This window comes from Rhea americana, unplaced genomic scaffold, assembly GCF_003343005.1.
Source record: "Rhea americana isolate MKP2758 unplaced genomic scaffold, rheAme1 scaffold_145, whole genome shotgun sequence".
NCBI lineage: Eukaryota > Metazoa > Chordata > Aves > Rheiformes > Rheidae > Rhea > Rhea americana.
In genome coordinates, this window is record NW_028185539.1 from 1,549,399 (window position 1) to 1,573,066 (window position 23,668).

At 40.5% G+C, this 23,668-nt stretch overlaps 1 protein-coding gene across 1 annotated transcript in view; it reads right to left on the reverse strand.

The window, feature by feature from the left end:
* Positions 1-23,668, reverse strand: part of ADAM12 (ADAM metallopeptidase domain 12) — a 189,253-nt gene that overhangs the window by 76,672 nt on the left and 88,913 nt on the right. The window contains exons 4-5 of the mRNA XM_085299114.1: positions 6,954-7,032; positions 3,727-3,803 (exon numbers count right to left, since the gene is read on the reverse strand). Coding sequence (XP_085155240.1) covers positions 3,727-3,803; positions 6,954-7,032 — 156 coding nt within the window. The remainder of the gene's footprint in view (positions 1-3,726; positions 3,804-6,953; positions 7,033-23,668) is intronic.

The following is a 23,668-nucleotide window of genomic DNA, read 5'->3' on the forward strand; positions in this document are numbered from 1 at the left end:
GGCAGACTGATCATGTCATTTTTATAGACTAATAATGCATCTAAAATGCTTAACCACGTGGCTGGACTGTGTGTGAGAACTTGGTGGTGGTCATACTAGGTCAGAGCGAAGCCACTCTAGTTCAGCATGCTACCTCTGATTCTGGCTGGCAGCGGGCACCTACGGGAACACTGCAAGAACAGAACAGGCACACCCCGGTCCGTGCTCCCAGCTCCAACAACCTGACAGTCAGGGACATCCATCTGATAGTCATGGAGACGCTTCCCCCCCAGCGCAAGCTGTCCCATCAAGTATTGAATCTACTGATCCTTTTGACGTTGACAGTTACCTCTGACAGTGACTTCTACACCTTCATTATGTGATGAATGGAAAAGTATTGTTTTTCGCTCCAAAGTTTTGTACGATGCCTCTTAATTCAGGGATTATGAAAAATATTCAGCAGTTGTCCCCTACTCAGCATGACAACAAACCTAGTTTCACCATAACCCCTTTCTCCATCATCTCTTTTCAAAACTAACAAATCCTAGTCCATTTTCTTTTCTTGGATAAAAGCTGCTCATATCTCTGATCATCATTTTTGCCCTTCTCTGTACCTTTTCTAGATGCAATGCTTCCTTTTTTGAGATGGGGATGGGGGAGGGGACAAGAACTGTGTGCAGAATTCAAGATGTGAGCGCAGTATGGATTTATTAAGTGGTTATGATGGGTTTTGTTCTATTCTCTATTTCTGTCTCAGTAATTCCTATGATCCTTTTTGCTTTCTGACTACTGCTGTGCACTCAGGCTTCAGAGCACTCTAAAATGTGGAATCTATTCTTTATGACTAGTTTCATGTTTTTTAATGACCTCTCCTAATCTGGGGGAAAAGACATGATTCCTACCCCCTCCACACATGGAACGATGCCCAAGATGCCTCTCCAGTGAGAGTGGGAGGATATTAGTGCTCTGAGATTTCAATGAGCTAACAGCTTGCACTTCCTTTCATTAGACATTTTCAAGGCACTTAAACTTTAGCCTCATGCAACAGCCACGTGAGGTAGGTAAGATTCATTAAATGAATTTCACAGATGGAGAAACTGAGACTGAAAAAGGCTGAGGGATTTGTCCAATCGACTTAGAAATTGTCACAAAGCCAGGAACAGACTCTCTGAGAACTAGACGGGTGTTTCCTTCCACAGGCTTCTGCTAGTGAAAAGGCTGCTCCCCAGGGACTGCCCTCCCCAGGGCTCTATCTCCTGTCTTTCCTCTTTACCCCTGGAGCCTGCAGTCTTTCCTACATGGTGGAAAAAGCAAGCGTCCCTTCTCCAGCCAGTCGGCAGCAAGGACTCCATCCCAGGAATCAAGAGCAGTGGCGCTCCGCAGACTGCAGCAGTGAGTCCTGCCCCCATTTAATGCAGCCCCAAACTGCGGGGAGGAATCACAAGCTGGGGAGAGAGCTGGTTTTCAGGGACTCTCTCCTTTGCCTCCAGCTGGTTTAGGCACATATTCAGACAGCACACAGGCTTGCTGTTTAATCCCTTCCTTAGGCATCCAGGTCCCCTGAGTCACTGTGCAAGGAACTGAAGTGCCTGCCTTCATTCTTTTCGAATTCCAGTCTGAATACCAGATACCTAGAATTAGTCTCAAGACAGAGAACATCACGGTGCGACTGTGCTAGCTCTGAACCTCCTACATATTTTTCAAGTATCTCTTGCCCCCTTACAAAGTTTCCATACACACAACTATTCTTTCAATCTGTAATACCAGAAAAGTTGCCAGAAAAGTAAGCTGTGAAGTAGTCTGAACTGTCCTGTTGCTTCTCATATTATTTCAGGTTCGATCCTGTGCAGTAAATCTTTCCACCCAAATTCTCAAGGGACACATAGCTACAATAATATCTTATCAAAAACAGTTTGATGGAAGAGGTATACTGTGACCTCTGGGCCTGACTGTGAAAAATGCTCAGAGCTCTCATGACTTCATTGCCGCTCCTTAGGATTTCACTCCACCTGGCCCTTTATTCCTAACTACTTTTAACGAGAGGGCCTGGACGGTTAAACAGTACGTTATGAAGCCTTTCCACTAGACATCCCTGGCTCACATCAAGCACAGATAATGATTGGAAGTTATTACTGTTGGCTACCAGGCTGTGAAATGAGTTTGGTGGAGTGAGTCAACAGGCACCTTTATCACAAACCTATTATCACTCATGGACACTCTCCTGACTAGGCTCAGCAGTGAATGCCGCAGTTAAATGGGCACGGATACTGAGATATATCCTCATCCTCTGCTGTTCTCCTGCTAGAGAAAAACGTGCACTGGTAGGGAAGCTTATGAAAGCTTGTACTGACAAAGATGCTACTCTGTGGAGAAGGAGTCTAATACCGTCAGCTTGTACTTTGGGAATTTATTTGCCATAGTGCCAGATGAGAGAAAAGCGTCACTGCCAGCGTACATTGCCTTGCCCTACCTGGCTAGCAAATACAGGGAAATGACTCCGTGAGCACAGCTGTGAGCATAAGGAGGGAATGGGAAAATTCAAGAAGACAGACGATTTTTAATGCTGACAAGAGTCGTTGCTGTTGAGAGTTCTTCATTTTCTAAGTAGCTATGGAACAAAACATCAGTACAGACACTGTTTTACACAGCACATGTTTTCCCTACCCCTGTGGACTTTGCAGCAACGCAACTCCATTAGCAATGATTAAAATACTGAAGTGCTGCATTTTTTTTTCGCACACTGTGAGAATGCGTGGCTAATGCTGACTGCCACAGCCCATACAACAGGTTAATTAGCAGAAGCTTGTGGAAGATGCCTGAGACATAACCAAGTACCTACAAAACCCCTCTCCTTGTTGGAAGGCACCGCTGGAATCCCCTAGCCACAGCAAGTGGGTCCCTCCAGCAGGGAGAGGAGTCCTAGTAACAAACCGTTTGTTCTCTCTGCTGCTTTTCGTCCCAGAACTGCAGAATAAAGGCTTTGATAATACTACTAGCACGCAAAGCGTAAAATCAAGGGGAAAGGACTCCAGCTATTCATGCTGTTTGCAGATAAATTAAACAAACCCAGAAAAGGTTGAGACAGCTGGAAATCTGACAGGAAAACCGGGTTTTCCAGGGAGAACACTAGAGCCAATTTACAGTTAATTACTGTGATTTGGAACAGCTCTGTGAGTAAATACCACTCTCTGATTGTCCAAGTAAAGAAGATAATTGTTTCCTGAACTGCGTCCATTGCGTATTTAAAACATTGTCAGCTTGTTCCTTTCTCAAAATGAGATTTTGGTTTCACAATGTGAATCTGCTACTTCTCTGCTAACAAGTAGCTAAAATACTAATGCTAAGCATCATACCTGCCATGAGCATGATTTATTGAGCTCCACAGCCGCGTTTGGAAGCGGTTATCCTAATGGCTGGGCAGCCGGGTGACGCACAAGTTAGCAGCTGCACACAGTCCCACCGCCACCAGCAGAGCAGCTTTGGGGACTGGACAGCCCAAACGCACAGCAAGCACTGCACTGCCCGGAAAGAATAGAGAAACACATGGGGCCACATGGACAACCCCATATTGCATCATCTTTTACACTACCCTCCTTGGGCAACTAGATGGAAAATGCTTTTACAAAGATTGTAGCAGCATTTAAAACATATATATATTGGTACATTTTTAAAAGGGCAAAACAAAAATGCAACAGGTACCAGGATAGTTTCTTAAGAAGCTCAAGTATTACTGAGAAACTAACTCACCTGAGGCCAGAGCAGGTACTGAGACTGACTGAAGAATCAGGGTACCCTTGTACATTGCCGTGGTAATAGCAGTGACCCTAATTAAAAAAAAGACAAAACATTTCAATAGCCAAACACACTCTCGATACCTTGTCTTCTCATGATTTTGCATCTTCTTTATCTTAAAGCTCTTTTTAATTTAGGTTACAGCATTCATAATTAAACTGACAGCATCTTTCCCGCCTCCACTAACTATTCACCATACTTAATAGTCCAAAGGATTCACCGGTGAAAAATCTGGGGTGTTTTAAAATCCCAGAGGGATTTTTTTTTTTAAGAGGTTCAACAGTGTTTAAAAAGCATGACTGTGATAGCTTTAAATAAAATAACATGTCAAAAAGGTTAAAATGTGGAATATTTTTAAAGTCAATAATCAGTACAAATCAACTGACATGTTTTACTGCTTCCTATAGACTTGTATATTTTTATTGAAGGTAACTTACATCTGTGTATATCTATAGGAGGTAGCTATGTATGAAGAGGAGTATAACAAAGCCAATCCCAACCCTGCAGTTTGAAACAAAACTCACAGAGCAACTGAAGAGGAAGAGAAGCATGGTAGAAAGGAACCTTTTATTGAATTACCCAACGGAGTGGCTGCACATTATTAAGAACAACCAAGAATAAGAGGGTCTTCTATTTTGAGAGGCAACAATCCAACTTCATTTTGTGGCTAGGTTATTGTATTTCCTTAATAATCCACAGCTTGCAAAAGGCAACCACAACAGAGATACTTTCTCAGTACATATATATATCTGTCTGGAATCAAGGTTAATTTTACTGTTGACTAAAGGTTATATTACATTCCCAATTATGGGACTGGCTGGAAAGTAATGACTGTGTCACGTCCAGCATTTCTTTTCTCATGGCTCCTTTGAATGTCACCTGGAAACTGAAAACACTATTGTAAAAGGTTGCTATCTTATTATTGCAAAGGAAAGTTATCACTCATGCTTCAACCTGACAGCCATCTCACTGTGCCTTTTTATTACTCGGTTCATTCACATCTATCTAGCTGCATTAATTAACCTTTTCAGTGTTGGGGCATGGTTTTCAGTTACAAAGCCTCACACAGCAGACTTCTGAAGACCACCTTGATTTTGTTAAGGAAAGCAATAACTATGGAAAATGCTGGGGCAAGATGGAATAATTCAGATATGAATTTTCTGCAAATGAGATTGTACCATGAAAAATACTTATTTAGAGCATTTTTTTTATTTTTTATTTCCAACATGAGGAACTCAGCAACAGCTTATAATCTAGATACAACTCTCAACAGCTTTTCTCAGTGAATGGACTGTCAGAAAACAGGATAACAGTGTTTTACTTTTGGATATTTTTATCAGCTGTGCTCATAAAGACCCAGTAAAGTTCCCTCAAGTTTAGTACCCCAAATTATAAACTTATTAGAGCATGTCTTGCAATTGGACTGGTAGGGAACTGATTTTTAGCTCAGTAAATCCTCTGAATCACAGGATTTCTTTTGCCTATCAAAAGCTTTCTAGTCTCATAAACTAATATGTAAAATGAATGATAATGAATCCTAAAAACAAATAATTACTGTGGCTGATTTCTCACACTTCGGACGGTACTCTAGCCTTACTGCAGATCATCAAGCAATGATTAAGCAGCGGACAGCTTTCGAGAAATTTTTCGAGTGCTACAAAGCAGTAAAACCACCCAGGTATCCCCCACCAACATTAGCACATGCAGCAGAGAAACACTGGTAACTGCAGCTGCCCAAACCAGACTTGGTTCCCACTTCCAAGCACAATTGCAGTAAGCAGCTTTACAGCAGGAACTTGGATTTGTTTTCAACTGCAGACTATATTAACATCCTTGGTGTAAAAAAAGATAAAAAATAAAATCACAGAGCCTTATCTCATTTAAACAGTATTGCAGTATTTGGTTAAAAATGGATTCACTGGTCTCCTCAAAAAAAAAAAACTTAGGCAACAAAGCGTTACTTTATTCATGACTTACTGCTGTTACCAAAACATTGTTTTTGTTTTGTTTTTAAGAGAAAGAAGCCTGGTCTTCTATTGGAAGTTAACATTGTCACGATTAAGCTGACAAAGAGCTGTGTGCATTGTTCCTTTCCTTTCCTTTTACTTCCTTAAGGAGTATATGCCATCTTCATGTTTCTAAAACAAATGACTATTTTCTACTGTTCCTATTTTGAACAAGATATGAGCATCCAGTAACAAGAAAACACTGAAAACTCACAAATGATTGCTTTGCTTAGGAGGTCCAGAGTTATAACAAAGACACTTCTTCTGAGTTGTTATGTTAAGATGTTACACACAGAAATAATGCCTTTCACTGACATCAGCAAACCCCATTATGGTTGGGAACGTGAAGCATGATGTCTCTACTGACATAGTCAATAAATAAATAACGTAACATAACAGATATTTCATAGGAGATGGAACTTCTTAGGCAGATAAAAGATAAACTTTATAATTAAAATCACTCGCTGCATTGTTTCTAAGGCATTCATACTGTAGGAGGACAAAAACTTTACTGCCTTAACATGTTTTTATTTATAAAAGCAGTTTAAATTATTTATGATAAAAAGCATTTTGTGCTGATTTTAACGAGGAGCAGATCAGCAAGGGAGATATATTTATATATATATATATATATATATATGCATGTGTGCGTGCATATTTATATATGTATGTGTGCGTGCATATTTATATATGTATACATATGTATGAAACAGTCTTACGGTCTGTTTTAAAAAATAAACCCAAACAACCCCCTCCCCCAAACCTCAACCATGGCTTTTGCAATGCGGAAAGCCACCCAGGCTGCTGAATCCTCTGATGTGAACTTCTGCACTACAGATATCGGGTATTTCTTCCTAACTGAACCACGACTTCCCTCCTTAATTGTTCACCAATGGCTGTTTGCAACTTTCTGTGAAATTTGAATGGATATATTTCCAAGAACCTGAATAAATCTTTCAGTTTTTAACAGTCACCTGGTTAAAACCCCACAGCTTCCTTTTAAAGTCTTTCCCTAAAAATTCACGCGTCGGATCACAGCAGTCAGAAAGGTACCAAAGGCAACAATAGGAAAAGATCACACATCTAGCTGTCTCATCCTGTGGCTCAGATCCCAGCAGAGAGCATCCTGGGTTTCGGTGATGAAGCATCCTCCACCCTGCAGAACGCCGGCCTTACCGTGTAATTGCGCACGAGAACCACGTCAGTGCCGTCTTTCAAATAGTGTGTTTCTGTGAAGCTGCTGGTTAGCAGGCCCCTAAAAAGAAAACAGAGCACACATGTAATGGCAGTCGCCTCGACTTTGGCCTTTCATGCCTCCTTCTGAGACGAAAATAGAAGTATGACATTAATGATGCACTACCAGAACTGAGTATGAAATAATAACCACTATAACTCCAAATACCGAAGTTCGAGCACATAAGCACTTCCTTCATTAATTGTAAAAAGACTATAAGCTTCCAGATAGTTTTCTCTTCCAAATGAGGGCTGTATGTCAGCACATCTCAGTATTGAATCTTCCGTGTAATTTTCAGCGCATTTCAAATTAAATCTGAAACCTAGACATTGTTAAGTAATGGTGGTTTTGGAAAAGGAAAATCCCTTCCCCACGTTACTCATTTTACTATATAATGTGCTGGACTCATAAGCAAGTGACCACCCAAAGACTAGTTTAGCTCAAGCAAATGAGGTAAACTTCTTACACTGACACTGAAGGAAAAACACTCAAAGAACCCTACAGAAACTGGAGTGCTGGATTTATCCTGATGAATTGAAAAGGATATTTATGAATGAAGCACTAACGACTCAAAGTGATACATCAGGAGACAGTGAGGGGCCACGTCTGCTATGAGATATTTTGTTCTCATTTACTCTGCATTCCCACTCCTGGCTTGGCAACAACACCAAGAAGTTTGACTTGCTATTCCAGTTTTCCAGAGACGTTCAGAGATGGTTTGTGCACTTCTCCATGTAGTAAACTCAGAGAACAGGGAAAGCAGCCTCTGCTCAGTCTCTTTTAAAACTCTGCCATTGATTCCAGTTTCTTATCTAAAGAGCATTTCTAACAAAGTCAGAAAGAAGAATATTTACACTGACTCTCCACTTAGGTGATAAGCTATAGCTCTCAACACAAATGTGCTCGACTTTGACAACAATTTTAGTGAACTGCAAAAGCACTATATAGAAGAAATAAAACCTAAATGTCACTGTCACCCTCTGCGAATTGCAGAATTCCGACTATTGAAAATCTTTGGCACAGGGTTTCAAAATGTTCTGTTCTCTTTCAGAGACACTTTTTTTCTTTTTGGAAGTTCATTTGAACAAACCAGACCCTTTCTTTTTATTTAAACATGCTGAATGCTGTACTCTTGCATATATACTGTGTGAACTAGTGAAGTCTCAAGTACATATTTGTTGCACTATGTAGAAACATTAACACTAGAATAGGAACAAACATTTCATTTGCATTATTGTCGTGATTTATTTGCGTTACATTAATATTCAACAGCTCAGTCAAAATCAGGTCCTTTTTGTGCTAGGAATTGTGTACGCACTTCTTAGAGAGAGAATCTGTCTCAAAAAGCCTGTATCTTAAGGCAGAAGAAAGAAAAGGTGAATGAAAAAAAAAAAAAAAAAAAAAAAAAGAGAAAGAAAAAAAAAGAAAAAAAGAAGAAAAGAGCAAAGCAAAACAATAAAGATAGCAAAACCCAGCACAACGGGTATTCAAGCATAGGTTCTCACTTGAAATTTTCCAGCTTGTAGGAAATATTGGGGTATTAAGAGATACCAAATGCTAAAACACAGCAATGTTTGGTGAGTTGTAAAAGAACTGCTCTGGATCTTTGCCATCCACCATACGCAGAGCAGGATTCGGTTGCCTAAACAAGCTTCTAGTGTCAATTTAGATGCGCTAGATATTTCACAAACCAGCTCTATATGGATGTCCCAAACACCCGATAGTGTCTCGGATGGCACTTGACACCTGTGTTTATCTCACTCTCTGGAAAGCCTCTCTGAAATACAGTGTGCGGTATCTACATTCCCACACTGCCATTCTCTGAAAGAGCAGCTGCTTTCTTAATTACGATTATTATTTATATAGCAAAACTGCTAAGTTCTGTGCTTAGCAGGGGTTCATTGCCTTTGTACAGGCAAAAGGTAAGACCTCATTGCTGTGGAAGTTGGCAGAATTTTGTTGTGCACTTATTTGGAGATGGGATTTCACTTAGGATACCAGACCAATTCTTATTTAATGGGAAAAAATACAGGCAAAGAGATAGGGTAACAGATGTAACATAAGGGCAAAGTGATTGAGCAATAAATTTGGTTTGTGTTCTGCTATTTCCAAAGTGTTTGACAGCAGTGATGATAAAGGTGACCTTTCTGCTTCTGTCGGTTCTATGCTCAGGCAGAGGTTTAGAAAACATTTCATAGATTCATGGATTTTAACACCAGAAGGGAGCGCTGTGATCAGCAAACTGACCCACCACATTACATAGGTCATTTGAGCTGATTAATCCCTGCTTCTAGTACAATAACCACGATGGAACTAATCTTGCATTTTCTTAGTATATACAGCTCTTGTCTTGATTTCTCATGATGAAGAAACTACCACAAGCCTGGTAAGCTTTTAACAGATAACGACGCCCAGTGCAAGAACACTGCACCTCATATCCAGCTTGAGTTTGTCAGTGTCCGGTTTCCAACTACTGGGTCTCGTTCCCTTACATCAATGCTTCATTTGTGTGCGCGTTAGTGTGAGTGTGTGTGTGTGTGTGTGTGTGTTTTTGTCTCTTTCAAGGATATTTCTAGTTACTAAATAGAAAATATAGCAGGTAAACAAATTCCTGGTGTTGCTATCAGCAATTCCTCTATCCAGGATGAAGGTTTGCTATCTAGCCTCATGAAAATACCAGCTGAAGGATTCCTAGCGAGGCAGAGGGAGGGCTGGCAAGATAGCCAAGAAGATAGAGTCCTGTTATCGGATCACCTAATAAAGTAAAAGGTATGCCTTTGTGCAGCAGCCAAAGCCGATTTCAAATCACGGAAATTTCATGTACTGCTGAAGGGCCTCTAGAACATGCGAAAGTATTTCAGGAATATATATTAACGCTTGTTCAGTTTAGTAACTAAGACGTTATAGCTAAGGCCTTTGCTTGCTTCTCTACCATGTACGGTGCTAGCACTAGTTTGAGAGCAAGCCAGAGGAAAGGCTTTCTCTGCACTGTAGAGGTTGGGGACCTCTACAAGACATGCCACCAGGGAGTCAAACAATTTCTGGCAGGAAAGGAAGCTGCTATCCCACTTTCAAAATGTCTAATATCTTGAAAGCTATGTAGCGGAATAAGCACGTAGCATGAGTATCTGGGGATGGCAAGTCATGTTAAGGCATTTCTTGAAAAGTTACCAGAAATAAGTGCAACAAGCACTCAAATTTCACAATGAAAAGTGATACCTTCCAATTATGGCAATAGTGTTTAACATATTGAACAACAAATTCACCATATGTATCTGTTTGTTAGGTAATTTAATTGCCTCCCTCAAAAAGATACGTAATATAATAAATTGATTTACATTTCTGTTTCTGACTCACAGCAAAGGAGATTAATAGATGAAAGTAAATTAATTTAGATGGCAAGATACTTAACCTAATTGGATCAACGTAATTTTTAAAGGGCAGGGATCAAAATAACATTAATATATCATAGTGTAATTCATCACCATGTCCGGAGTTTCAAATGTTGTCAGCTACAGTGCTCAGCTGTGCCAGACCATTATCAATTTTTTTCACTGCCTGAAGATGTGGAAACAAATGCCATCAGGAATTGCATCAACTGCTGGATAGGATTAAAAAAATCAATTAAAGGAACACCACAATTTTCACATTAATTCTTTGACGATGCAAAAGAGCGATTCTTGAGATCAATGACTTATGTATTTAGACACCGTTTGCGAGTATGATGGATCTGTCCATGTTTCCCACAGCTAAACTAACATGTAGAAGCTTCTAAGGCCCAGGATGACAAGTTTTAGCCACACTGATCTATTACAGGTACAGCACAGGCTTCCTCCTCTGCTGTAAATCAGTACAAAGCTTACCTGTCAAATTTGCTGAAACATTTTCAGGTGTCAAGCAGCTTCCACTCACCTAAGCCTCGGGGAATACGATGAATGTTATTTAAACTTCTAACCCTTCCCTTCCTGGCCCCCCATGATGTAGAGTCTTGGGTGGTTTGCTTGGGAGGAGGGAAATATCCTGTTTTAATATATCAGACTCTTTACTCAATCCACTTAATAACAGGAACAGTAATTTAACACACTGCCTCTTACTTACAAATGAGAAAATCACTCTGTGCTCTCTAAGCACCAATATATTATTTCAAAAGGTTATAATGATACTTCATCACCCAGGGAGTGTCAGAAAGACAGAGTCACAGACGTTAGAGATGGGAAAAATCTAGTGGATCACGCAGACTGCCTCCCTGAAAGCCAAGTATGCTGTAGATCAAATTAGTTTTTGTCTTGTCTACTTTCAAACGTCAAAAGCAGTGCTGAGTCCACTACTTTCAAAGGGAGATTACTTTGCGTTCTAACAGATGTTGCTGTCACGATGCATTTCCCGATACTCAGCCTTTTTTAATTTCTCCTAGTTGCACTTTTACTAGCTGAAACAATTACTTTTTCTTCTTGGTACATATCTCATTTCGATGGGTGCAGATTATCATCAAATTCTCCCTTAACTAACCACTTGCCAAGTACAGCATATCAGGCTATAAAAATGACAAGAACTGAGTTCATGCTGGTGCTACTCAGGGAAAATCTAGGCATTATCGCAGCAGGAGCAGACAACAGGGTTGTCCTCTGCGATGCAGAAGTCACTAGGCAAAAGGCTAAGGAGAGTAGATCTCTTCCTGCCACCACCAGAGCCCATGGACCCCTTTTTTGCTCTTTTAGGGTGAGGCTTGTTTTGGCTGCCTACCCTGCTCCAGGACACTCCTCTGGCAATACAGGTATAAGGAGAAAGGCATCAACTTTGTGACAGATCAAAAAGGATCTGCAGGCAGTGGGATCTGTTTCCCAAAGCTGCTTTGTGAGACTGGAGTGACATACAGCAACGAGGATTTAACAGTGCTGGTTTAAAGCCAGATGAGATGATGTCTGAGTGGCCTAGCACGTTTCCTGCAAGTCCTTGGTGCAGCACGGCCCACTGCGATACATCTCCGAAGGAACGTGCCTCGCTCTGGAATGGCTGCAACAAAAACTTGGCCTATGCTTCAGTGAGGGCTCAGGGGCAGAAGAAGAAACCAAGTTTTAAAAATAATAAACCTCTGCTTCTGTCAGCACTGTCTAACTGCCAGCAAGTGAGCTAGGACCAAGGGCTGCTTCTCGTGGGTCGGCACGCAGCGGCGTACAGCCCAAACCTACCCACCGTGCTCTCAAAGGCAGCATCAGCAGCCCACTGCCATTAAGCGTTAACCGGGAAGGACTTTGAGATGCAGTAAAGTGAAGCAGGAACTGAATAACTAGCTAGAAACCCATGCCTGTCCTGAAATGGAAACACTCTAAGCCATCTCTAGAAAATGTTCTACATTTTCTTTAAAGCTTAGGGTAAGTAGAAAGTAGCCCTAACTCTGAGATAGAACTTTACAAACATCTGACATTTTGCTTTTGACATTTGACATTCCCAGGGAAGGGATGTTGGGTACTCCACATAGACACGAAAGGACTGACAGCACTGAGACGTATGCTCTGGTTTTGCTTTCTTCAACTACAAATCCTCATTCTAGAGAAAAGTTGGGAAATGCAGCCCCTAACATTCACTTCAAATCTAGTTTCAAATACAGTCACGTATACACATCTCTGTTCTGGGGTGCAACATCAGAGCAATGCACTCTTTGGCTATGATATTTCAGGGTTGCTTTTAATGATATAAAAAAGGTGCTGCAAACCATCTACTGAACATCAGAGAGAAACATTTGCTTTTACACCTCTGGGGTTCATGCCATCTTTTATTTTTGGTTTACCTTTTAGTTTTGTCTGAAATTTTTCTGTAGTGACATTACTCCAAGAGCTGCTGCTTTAAGAAGAATATTAAATATCCTACGACTTATTGCACATGGACCATCAATTGCTCTACCTACTCTGTGAGAGCATTAACTGCGTTAAGAAACTGATAGTGCAAGGCTGTCTCAAATCTGGTTACAGCACTTTCCTTCTCTTCACATACGTGGCCTGGAGCTCAGACAGACAACTGACCTTTATTCATACTTGTTACTCTTTCTCTTCCTGAATGATGAGGTGGCTATTTCCCTGCCTATCCAAGTGCTGTCTTACTCTGTTATATAAATTCTTATTAAAAGCCCCTTTGCAATGCATTTTAAACCTTGCCTACGAGTGAGGAAAAAGAGTGGAACAGGACAGAGTACAGGACAGTTACAAAAAATGTCATCTAAATCACTGCCTACTGACACCACCACAATCCATTAATCCTACAGCATCTCTGTTCAGGTCTTGACCTTTATACTGGAATTAGTTGTTATTTCTTCAATTGCTGTATTTCTTCAAAAGTATATTCAGAGAAATAAACAAGTTTATTAAGCTTGCTGCTTCTGCAGTCATAGTTTCTGTGCAAGTATCTCCTAATACTCAAAGGCTAGCCTGGCGGTGGCATTTTTCAGTTCTTGTTTCTCATTACAGTATAACGAATGAGTGAAGCATGGGTAATGAGTTTTCCATGCGCAGGCACCTAACATCATCTTATTCACAAAACCACCACATATTCTTTAAACATGCCACATTCTTTCCCCTTGCTTAATTATCTTAAGTGATTTGAAATGCTTTTGGACATTTTCCCATTGAATGTCTCCACTTCATAATATCTTATCTGCTACACTCCAGCGTGTTGCCATAGAGGAACTGCAATGTCATAATTGAAGAACCTGAGAGATTGAAATTTGCCGAGCTTAATTAGGACAACGGTTCGGAGAAATCAAGGGAGCAAAATAAAACTACAATAGCTAGGAAACCAGCCAAGCATCCCAAGCATCAATATTAAGTAGATGGTAGTAGCCTCCGGCCTGTTTCACACGGACAATTTGAGTTCATCACACACTACCTTTAAAACATTCTCCCCCATCCTTTTGATGCAGGAACTCATAAAATATTGTGTCTACTGGAGTCCATATTAAGATTTCCCCTTTCACAGGAGTGGGATATTATCTGGCACAAGCAAAGCAAATATTCCTAAACACATATGACGACACCAAAAGCGAGAGCCACACTCAGAGTTGTCCCCGCATGGTATGCTTAAGCCCAGGTATTCCAACGATAGCTGAGCTGAATGTGCTGAGGATAGGGAGGCAAGAGAGCCATGCATTTTCTTAAAGCCTGCAAGCATCCTACCTTCAGCAGTAGGCACTATATGAGGTTTCTGCATATAGAAAGCCAAATAATAGTCTGTGCAAACGATTCTAAATACAGGGGAAAACCATCTCCCTAACTTTAGCTGGGAATCAACGACTGAATGGGAGCTTTCTAGGTTCCTGACTACTACTAGGAAAACAAACTGGGAACTTCACCTCCCAAAACTTCAATAGCAAAAGATGCAGAAGAAATTAAGTGCATCAGCGGCCTCTCGTGCTGTTTTAGGCTCTAGGCTGCACACACTGCTTCCATCACTCGCTGAAACATTTAAGGCAAACAGTTACTTGCCAGAACTGTAGCATTTATTTTTCATTCTAATGCCAAAACATTAATGAAGAGACTACTTGTCAACAATATTGTGGTGAAAACATATTCTCCCTTAGAAGAAGATACACAACATGTTTCCTAAGAAAGCAGATGGGGAAAGAGAAGTTCTCTCTCTAAAATGGTTTAGGCTTGGCCAAAAGCCGCAGTGTAGTTATAACGGGATAGCATTAGTTTGCCTGCACTCAGATGATCATGAAGAGAAGAAGCAGGGAAACCCACAAGGCATGTGTAAAGGAATGAGAGGAATACCAGCAACAGTTCTCTCTGTATTATATGCAATTGGAGAATGCCTAATGAATAATAATCAGGCTGTTTCTACACCCTGAAAATGCTACTATCAACTAAAAAAAAGCAATTAGACTATTAAGTACATGATAATGATAGGTGGTCCACAATCCAGGATAATGCCTAGAGACCTGATCATATGACATGATTAGGACTGTAGGAAACATTTCAAGAATTCTCATAATGGATGCAACTATTGCAACTACTGGATTTATAAAAGCATAAGCTGCACAACTAGAAGGAGTTGGAAGCCCCAGAAAGGAAGATTTTTATATTAAACATGAATCCCTGCATGAATTTCTAAAAGGGTTTAGTTAAGCTACTTGATAGCCCGTAGGCATCTGAACTGGAGAAAGGTTTTACCTTGAGTTACCTGCTTCATATTTGGAACGCTTTTATACAAAGCACTCCAGTGTCTTCACGGGAAATCTTAGAGTTACACTGAAACTCCTCCAGCAGGAGCAGGAATGGGTCCCTCACTTCTCTGTCTCTGGACTAAAACTGCTCATCTCACACAATCAAAAGGACAAAGTCAGAAATGATTTCCTACCATCTAGCTTATGTTAAGGTCACAGATGCTCTGACTTTTTTCTTCATATGCCAACTCAGCTAGCCCAGATTTCAAAACAGAATTTGGTAATTCTCAGTATCTCTTGTAGAATTATCCCATGAGAATTCCTTGTTAGGAATATTTTATATTATTCTCTTGAGCTTCCCAGTAGAGTAGCATGATAGACATCATGTTATCAGTTCAACTAGGCACTATGCCATGAAAAGCAGACACCTTCAATAAGGGCTCCAGAACACCACTGGCCACAATTTTTTGTGTCAGCTAAAGAGGGATCACAGGGGTTATTGGCTACTTGATATTCAATGGAAACCACAATTTGGTACATTTAGGCAAACTATGCAGTCTAACTACTTTAGAATTATTTTTCTGTGTTAGCCACATTAAGTAGTTTTAACTTAGAATAATGCCAGTGGCTGTGAAACTCTGTATCCATACACCAAATGTTAAACATTATGTTGGAAAACAACCACTAAACTATTACATCTCTGAAGTATCCATAGCAAAGATCAAAAGTAAAATGCACTGCTACTCTGCAGGCTGAACCCAGACAAATTTATACAACCCAGAGTGTTCGGAATTGGCTTTGGCTAGACTAAAGACTAACAGAGCTCCGAAACTGCTGGCTCCCCTTCCATGGATCTGTTCCTCAGATGACAATACTGTGGTTTCTTATGAAATGCATACTTCCCATTATAAAACTTCCACTAAAACTTGCACAAGATAATCTAGGGGCTTTGTTTAACATCTTGCATGCAGAGTACAGCATTAGAATTAAATATGCAGGCAACACAGACAATACTGTAAAATCGCGGCTCAAAAGATTCGCTAGAAAACACAGAGATGTTTCAGAAGCTAAGAAGTATATTTCACAAGTGGCAGACATAATATTTTAATGCATTCTTTTCTAACATCATAGCACTGCCTTTCATAAAACATTCTTTATATTCACTGTGACACTTCTAGGATGGCATATTTTCATTAAATAGTAAGCTTGGAGATAGTGGGCTGGAAGGCTGTCAAAGCCTATTTGAAATGTTTCATTTGATTAAATATGTCATTTGTAGCCAAGTAAAACTATGCTGCTGAACAGATGTCATTGGGCAAATTGTCTAACTATAGTTTTATCTGAACATTTCCAGAACAATAAAAACCTCCGTTTAAAGCATCCAGGAAAACTAGCCCTAACATAGACATTTATAAACATAGAACGTTATGCCCACTCCAATGAAAAAAAAAAATCAGAAATCACTAATAAATAACTAACAAAATGTACATAGTACTGTGCGTTTACAAAAGGTTATATGCAAACATCTGTAATATTTGTAGAAAGCCAGGCTCTGATATAAATGAAAAATTTTTGGCATCCTAGCATTTCTAAGACCCTTACCAAAAATCACTTTCTCCTTTTTTCTTGCTTTTGCATGTGTATCTGTATGTTTGCGTTCGCATGTTTAATTTACGTGGAGCTGTTCTCAAGCCATTTCTGCAAGTTTGATGATACATAAAATAATATTTTTGTTTCACTAAATCCACAGTTTCTTCCTTGCCACAAGAAGCTATTTGCTCTAAGCAGGTTGTGCTCCTGTCTCGCTTGCAAAACACTATTGCCTTCTATAGGCGGGTGCCTCACGGGCACTCTCAGTACCCTTTCTAGGCGTCAGAGGAAGGGGACAGAGGTGTGTAGGAAAAGCTCTGTGTAAAATATAGGCTTATGTCTCAGGCCTACAAGTGTTACACACATGCCCATTTAACACTAAGGAGGTTGGAAAGCCATAAGAATCACTGTACATTGCCAGAACAAAGGTCCACCTAGTCCTACATCCTGTCTCCAAAAGTGGCCAACCACGGATACCAAGGAAATTACACAAAACAGGGCAAGCTGGCTACATTTCCTCCAAATATTGCCCCCTGCCCCCAACCACTTATGAGCCAAGGACTAACGGAAAATCTTTGCAGAGCAGAAAGATAAAACAGGAACTCATAAGAGTGTTTGACTCTCCCCTGACATTCTTCCTTTCCAATTAGAGCAGCAACTTGCACAAAGATCGGTTAATTTGGTCACACAACAGGACTGCAGCTGCTGATTTCAGGAAATGTGTTCAGGCTAATGGCAGCAGTTACAAGGTGGTGCGCTGCGCAGGCTGCTCCCATGCAAGACACCGCGTAAGGCTTGAGCTCAGTGCCTAGCGCTGCTCTGCTAGCGGCATCATTTCCTGCACACAGGGGTAATTCCAAGTTTTCTAGGTAGCTTCTTAACTCCCCAGGCTCCTCAGCCTGCCCCGAACTGCATTGCTCAGTGCTATGGTGCAGTGCTACCTTCTGCACTTTATCCAAATTTCTGTACCAGCCTTCTGCAAATGGCACTTCAGATGATGTAGAAAAGCCTAGAGTGATTTTTCAAGTAACACTAGGCTTCACTGTCAGAAAATGATGGCTCATTTCCAACTAAGTCTGCTTCAGCATATGACTTTAAATGGAAATGAAGTGATGTGGGTGTAAGCAGAACAAAAGCAGGGGCCAGAGACATCAAGCAACCACGGAGTTCACAGGGTGGAGGTACGTGAGAAAGCGACAGGGGTGGAACATGCCTCCTTGTTTTCCTCTTTCTTACCCACTTCAACTACTTTTCCTAGAGTCCTTGCACGTTACCCTAGCCATTCCTTATCTTCCTCTAATCCCTCTGCTTTTCCCCACACCCTCACAGTCGCTCTTCCAGCACCTCTTACGTGCCTACGCTTACTATTACATCATTACTCAGAAAACACATTACGAAGCAAGACACAAAAAAAAGCAATCCGATCCCAACCATTGGTGTTGTCTTCAAGAAATCTTCCCTCTGGGGGTACCACAATGCTACATACACTGCGGGGCCGGCAGTCCCCAGGGTACCAAGACACAGCTGCATATGGGAGCTCCAATGGAGATGGCAAAGATCATCATCCCTGTTCGCTAGCTCAGGCTCCGTGTTCTTATTCTCCAGAAAGGAAAGGAAGAATGGCCGGGGAAACCAGGACACTGGGTAAGAGGAAGGGAGGACCAAGGCAGGAGGAGATCTCCTCCCTGCAGCACAGCATCCCCCGACATGCTGCTCCGGTGGCACCTCAGCTGCATTCAGAAACCTTGAGGAAAAAACCTCACAGTGTCAGAGGGCCGGGCTTTTACTTATTTAGGAAACGGATTTAAGTCAGAATCTGTTTCTGACATTAAGTTCTTCGCCAGAGCAAAGGCTGCCACCGCAGGGGTCCAAGCTTTCTTCTCACTCACTTCGAGCAAATCACATCGCACTGAAGTCACTGAAAATGCACTGATAGAAAGCGTGGATGAGATGAGGATCAGACACCATCTTTTGGCAGTTAAAATACAAAACTATAATTTTCTTTACAATTCAAAGAAGTAATTAGTTTATAATAACATTTAACATTTAGTTGCTGACAGAGATATGACACTTATTTTACATAAGTCATTTTAATTATGCCTACTAACCAAGACCTCAAAAATACTGCATAGTCTAAGCTAACAATGCCTTTCCAGACATTTTTGGTTCTACTGTCATTTGAAAAATTGATGCCGACAGCATCAGCATTTATCAAGCTCATTACAGATTTCATCCAAATGACTACAGATAATTAAAAGTATGCTTCATTTTTATTGTAATGCTTTTTCCCCCTAACACTGTAAAATAATTCTGTTGTTACTCAGGGTTTTAGGAATTTATATAAACTCATCTGCTGGAAAATGAAATTTCAGAATTGTATGCAGACTACTCTCTCTCTCTACACACACACAAACACATAGAAGAGACTCACAAATGATATGTATGTATACACAACACACACACTCATACTTACTTTGGGGGACTTTATATGCATTTGCACACACATAAAATGGTCTTAGAAGTGAACGGTTATTTCAGCTAAACAGTTTGAAACACTTGCCCTAAGGCAGATGGCCAGGCTGAACATACAAAAATCACAAAATTCCCTTTAGAAAAATCTTTGTCATAGTTACAGTTATCTGCTACCTGTGTAAAATATATACGCACGATTCCCCATAATCTTATATCACACAGAATTATTCACACTTAAGTAAAGCAGACGAACGCTACTACCGCCGACACGAATGGACAAATTTGATTCGGTAGCATATTCCTTCATTTTGTGGAGGTGTTACTAGCTTAGAAGATGCTCAGCAGTGAAGAAACAAATCTATATTCGAAAAAGAAGCTGATAGGATTCTGGGGAGCCATTCTTACCAAGCTAAGATTTAAGTGATAAACTGAAAGCTGCTTAGCGATGAGAAACCCGACAGCAGACCCCTGAAGAACTCAACTTCATCTGTGTTGAAAACAAGGTGGTTTACATACGAAAAGCTGGGCTAAGGTACAAGTGTAGGGCATATGTTTCCACACAACACTGAATTAACATCATATTTAAGTATTTCAGACTTGGCAATCTGACATATTTTCTTCTGCTATTCATGTCAAAGTTTTTGAGTGTTCGAGTTTGCAATAATTAAAGTAACGCCAAGTTTGGCTTGCCTAAGTATCATATATTACACATAGAAATCTGCTCGAGTCTGGGATTCTTAAAAGTGCTTCCATTAAGAAATATCAAGTATGATGAATTTTCCTTGGCACAGCTTTATCACCAAATGTTTTTTATTTTTACATCACTTTCCAGGTTACTTTGAAACTAAAATTACCCATAAATAGCAAAGACATTAAAACCTAATTACAGACACATGCCTTTTTAATGCCTCTATTATAATCCACATTCTGATAAATCAGAGAGAGATTATTTCATGACATAGGGCACACAAAAAATTCTTGTGATTTAACACTAACATCCACGTGAAACACTGCTAGCAAAGGTTTGATGAGGTACTTTCAGATTGAGGTAACAAAAATAAAAACAAAATTGTAATGAGTATAATTTTATATAAATATTAGGGACTAGATCCACATTTCAAAAAGGCTGTTTTACCCAAGTCATTTTGGGAATGGCATAGGCTTCCTGGCTATGCCAGGAGTACAAAACCATCTCCCCAGAACAGCACCATGCAGATTAGAGAAACCTAACTGGAAAAAACAGAAAGACATACATTAATGAGGCACAAGCAATAGCCACAAGAAACATTTTGCAACCTTAACATCTGGAATATCAAAAGAAAGGTTAATTAGCCATATGAAGGGACAAGATATTTTCTTCATTCTCCTAGTTGTTTCTAAGCCCTTCAGAATTATCTTTGAGTTACAGTCAAACCAGCACATGTTCTTCCAAGGCTTTAGTATTGGATACTATCGGATAAGGCAAGAGGTTGCTTCTAACAACCGAGAAGTAAAACAACAAAACCCCAAGAGTGGGACTTTCTAAAAGACATGAGACATCCTTGCATCACTTCTCGAGAACTACTGAGACACAAGATATTCAACGTGATCAATGTGTAACTGTCAACTGGAAACATGAAAATCTGTGTTTGCTCCCTATCATACTGCCAAACTTCTTAAACTTATTTCTTGCTCTTTAAACTTATTTATGTCAAAGAGAATACATATATTTTATTCTTAGTTGTCCTACTCAGAATAAAGGGCATTTTTTCGTTTAAGCTTGGCTCTGCTGTTAGGTCTACACTGACATGGAAATCACGACAATATCTTTTTGATTAGAGAAGTTACACTGCACTGAACCACAGGAATTAGCCGCTGTGCTTCTGTGGCAGAAAGCAGGAGATAAATCTTATCAGTACCATACCAGCTGCCCAAACAACGAAGCCCAGACTAAAGGTGTGCAGGAGCCGTTCCACTGCCTGGGCATCTGTCTGCTACCCAAAGCTGGACAAGTCAACAGCAGCGTCGCAGACAAAGGTTAAAGAGAAAGCACACGCTAAGAACAGATGCCAGGTTGCCAAGGAGATCTAGATATATTAAACAACAACAACAAAAACAGCTTTAAGTCAGTTCAGTTAGGTGAAGGAACAGAAGACACAATCAGAGCCACAGAAAAAAAGAGCAGGGAATTCAACAATTTGGGAAACATGTAATGGGATACCAAGCTTTTCCCCTCTAGACTTCTGGTTTTAATTAGGTCCTTGCCTGAAATAATGGAAAGCCTTTTAGCAACTAATGGTTCATGTGTAGAAAAAAATGAACTGATCTCAGATTAGAGAGTGGTATCATAGTACAACACACCTAAAACCAGCCACATTCCACTTTGCCTCCTCAATTCTGCCAACTATTTTGTTATCGGTCTGAGCAGGAAGGATAGATCATATAAATTCCCAACTATTCTCTCACTATGAGGAGACAGCAGGCAGAGCAGGACTGAGGTACAGGAAGACGGCCATAGCCATACAGAAGGGTGCACTAAAGCTGGCTTACGCATTCCTGCTTTTGTAGCACGCAAAGCTCTTCAATTTCCAGGGCTGCTGGTCCAGCATCTTAGACAGCTAACAAATGCAAGCAACAAAGGGAACACAAGAAAACAAGAAATAAAGATAAACCTCTAGGAAAGTCAAGGCAACAAACACCAAAGAAGTATGTAAAGTTTTCCCTAAATATTTGCAGGTATTTTCTAGTAATGCATTCTCAGTAATGCATCCTTCTGCTGCTTTAGGTATTTTTCTTCCTTACCTCTTGATTTATTTTTAATGTGAAGTGGTTGTTTTTTCTTAATATACTTCTCACTGCAGGCAAATGAACTCACCCCCCTTCATTTTATTCCCATTTTGGCTTGATTTTCCATGTGGGAGTCAGGTTCAGGTTCTTCGTTTCACTAAAAAAATCAAATGTACTCTTACCACAGCTTTTAGGTAGGGTAGAAGTATCTACGACAGCCACTGTTGTTAGAGCTTTAACAATTCTAGATACCATTAGCGAAGTATCCCTTACCTCAGCTTGCCCTTAAAGGCAACTCCACTTGGCCCTGAATTTCCCCTTGGTCTGCTCTAACTTGTCTTGCTTCAGAGAGGATGGATATTGCAGCTGTACTTCAGAAGTGCAACGGCTTGCCATTCGTATGACCTTCTGAGACATGCTGTTTCCCCAGACTGTAACTTGCCAAGAGAGATAAGCTTTGGTCTGCAGTCTCAAAGTACTTATTTTTCAGCATTTAGAGCTATGAGGAAGTTTTCCTTGGAAGGTGGTCCTCAGTCTAGCAGCTTGTGTGCTTAATGTGATCCAGAAGAGTTCTCTACTCTTAAAACAGACAGTAAAGTTCACCTTTCGATCAGACTTTCCTTGTGGCAGTACTAACAGGCACATATAGGTGGAGAGTAAGTATGTGCATCTGTGTTTCTCTCTGGACATAGGGTTAAACCTACACAGTTGATAATGCAGCAACTGATGAATATACCTGCTTGGTTTCATGAGCACAGTTCTGACACACCTAGAAAGTGCACAGGAGGCAGTATTTCACAAATACTGCTGCAAATCAGCAGAACCTCATTATCTCCTACTGAGCTATGGTGATTCACATCAGCCCAAAAAGATGAAAAAAATTAGAAATGCAAAAGAGATTTGTTCCACGGATTAAAATCAGGCAGCAAACACACAAAGTTGAGTTTTGGACTTAATGCAAGACAGCAATCGTAGCTTATGAAAGGAGAAGAAAACATCAGAGCACTCTGGAATTCCAGAAATCTGCTCTACTAAAGGAATCTTTTCTTATCCTTGCTGATGGATGAGAGGCTCAAGGTACAATGTCAGTGAAACAGGAAAGTAAATGCAGCTACAGAGACCCAAAACTGCAAAAGATACAAAGAATGCTGCCAGAAAGGCATTTTCAACTTTAACAAGACCTGACCAGAGAGTATTTGGCTTGTCTCAGCTTCCTGATGGTTAAAAGCTGGAAAGGTAGCAGAATCAGAACAAAAGTGCCTGGAAAGCCTTGGTGGCAGAAAAATAGCCAGGAGCATGTCTGGAAAGGGGAGGACACAGGAACGTCAGATTTCAGTGAGGTTTTGCAACTGGTCAGTTACTGCTATCTAGACACTTTAAGACATTGTTTTGTGGAAAAAAAAATTAAAGCTGGCTTGATATACAACACATCAATTCGGCCTGTGACTACTATACCTCAAAGAGAAGGCAAAGCTCCCCTGCTCCCCAACATACCCCTCTGCATCTCACTAAGTTTATTTTTCCTTACATGTCTTCATATATTTTTGGTTTTGAAGGTCTTGGAAGCAAGGAATTCTAAGAGCAAGGAAGCCTAAGAGTCTACACATGGTTCCAGAATGAAGGTAATGACCAAATACTCTATGAAAGGGTCAGCAAGAAAATGCTGAAGTTTTG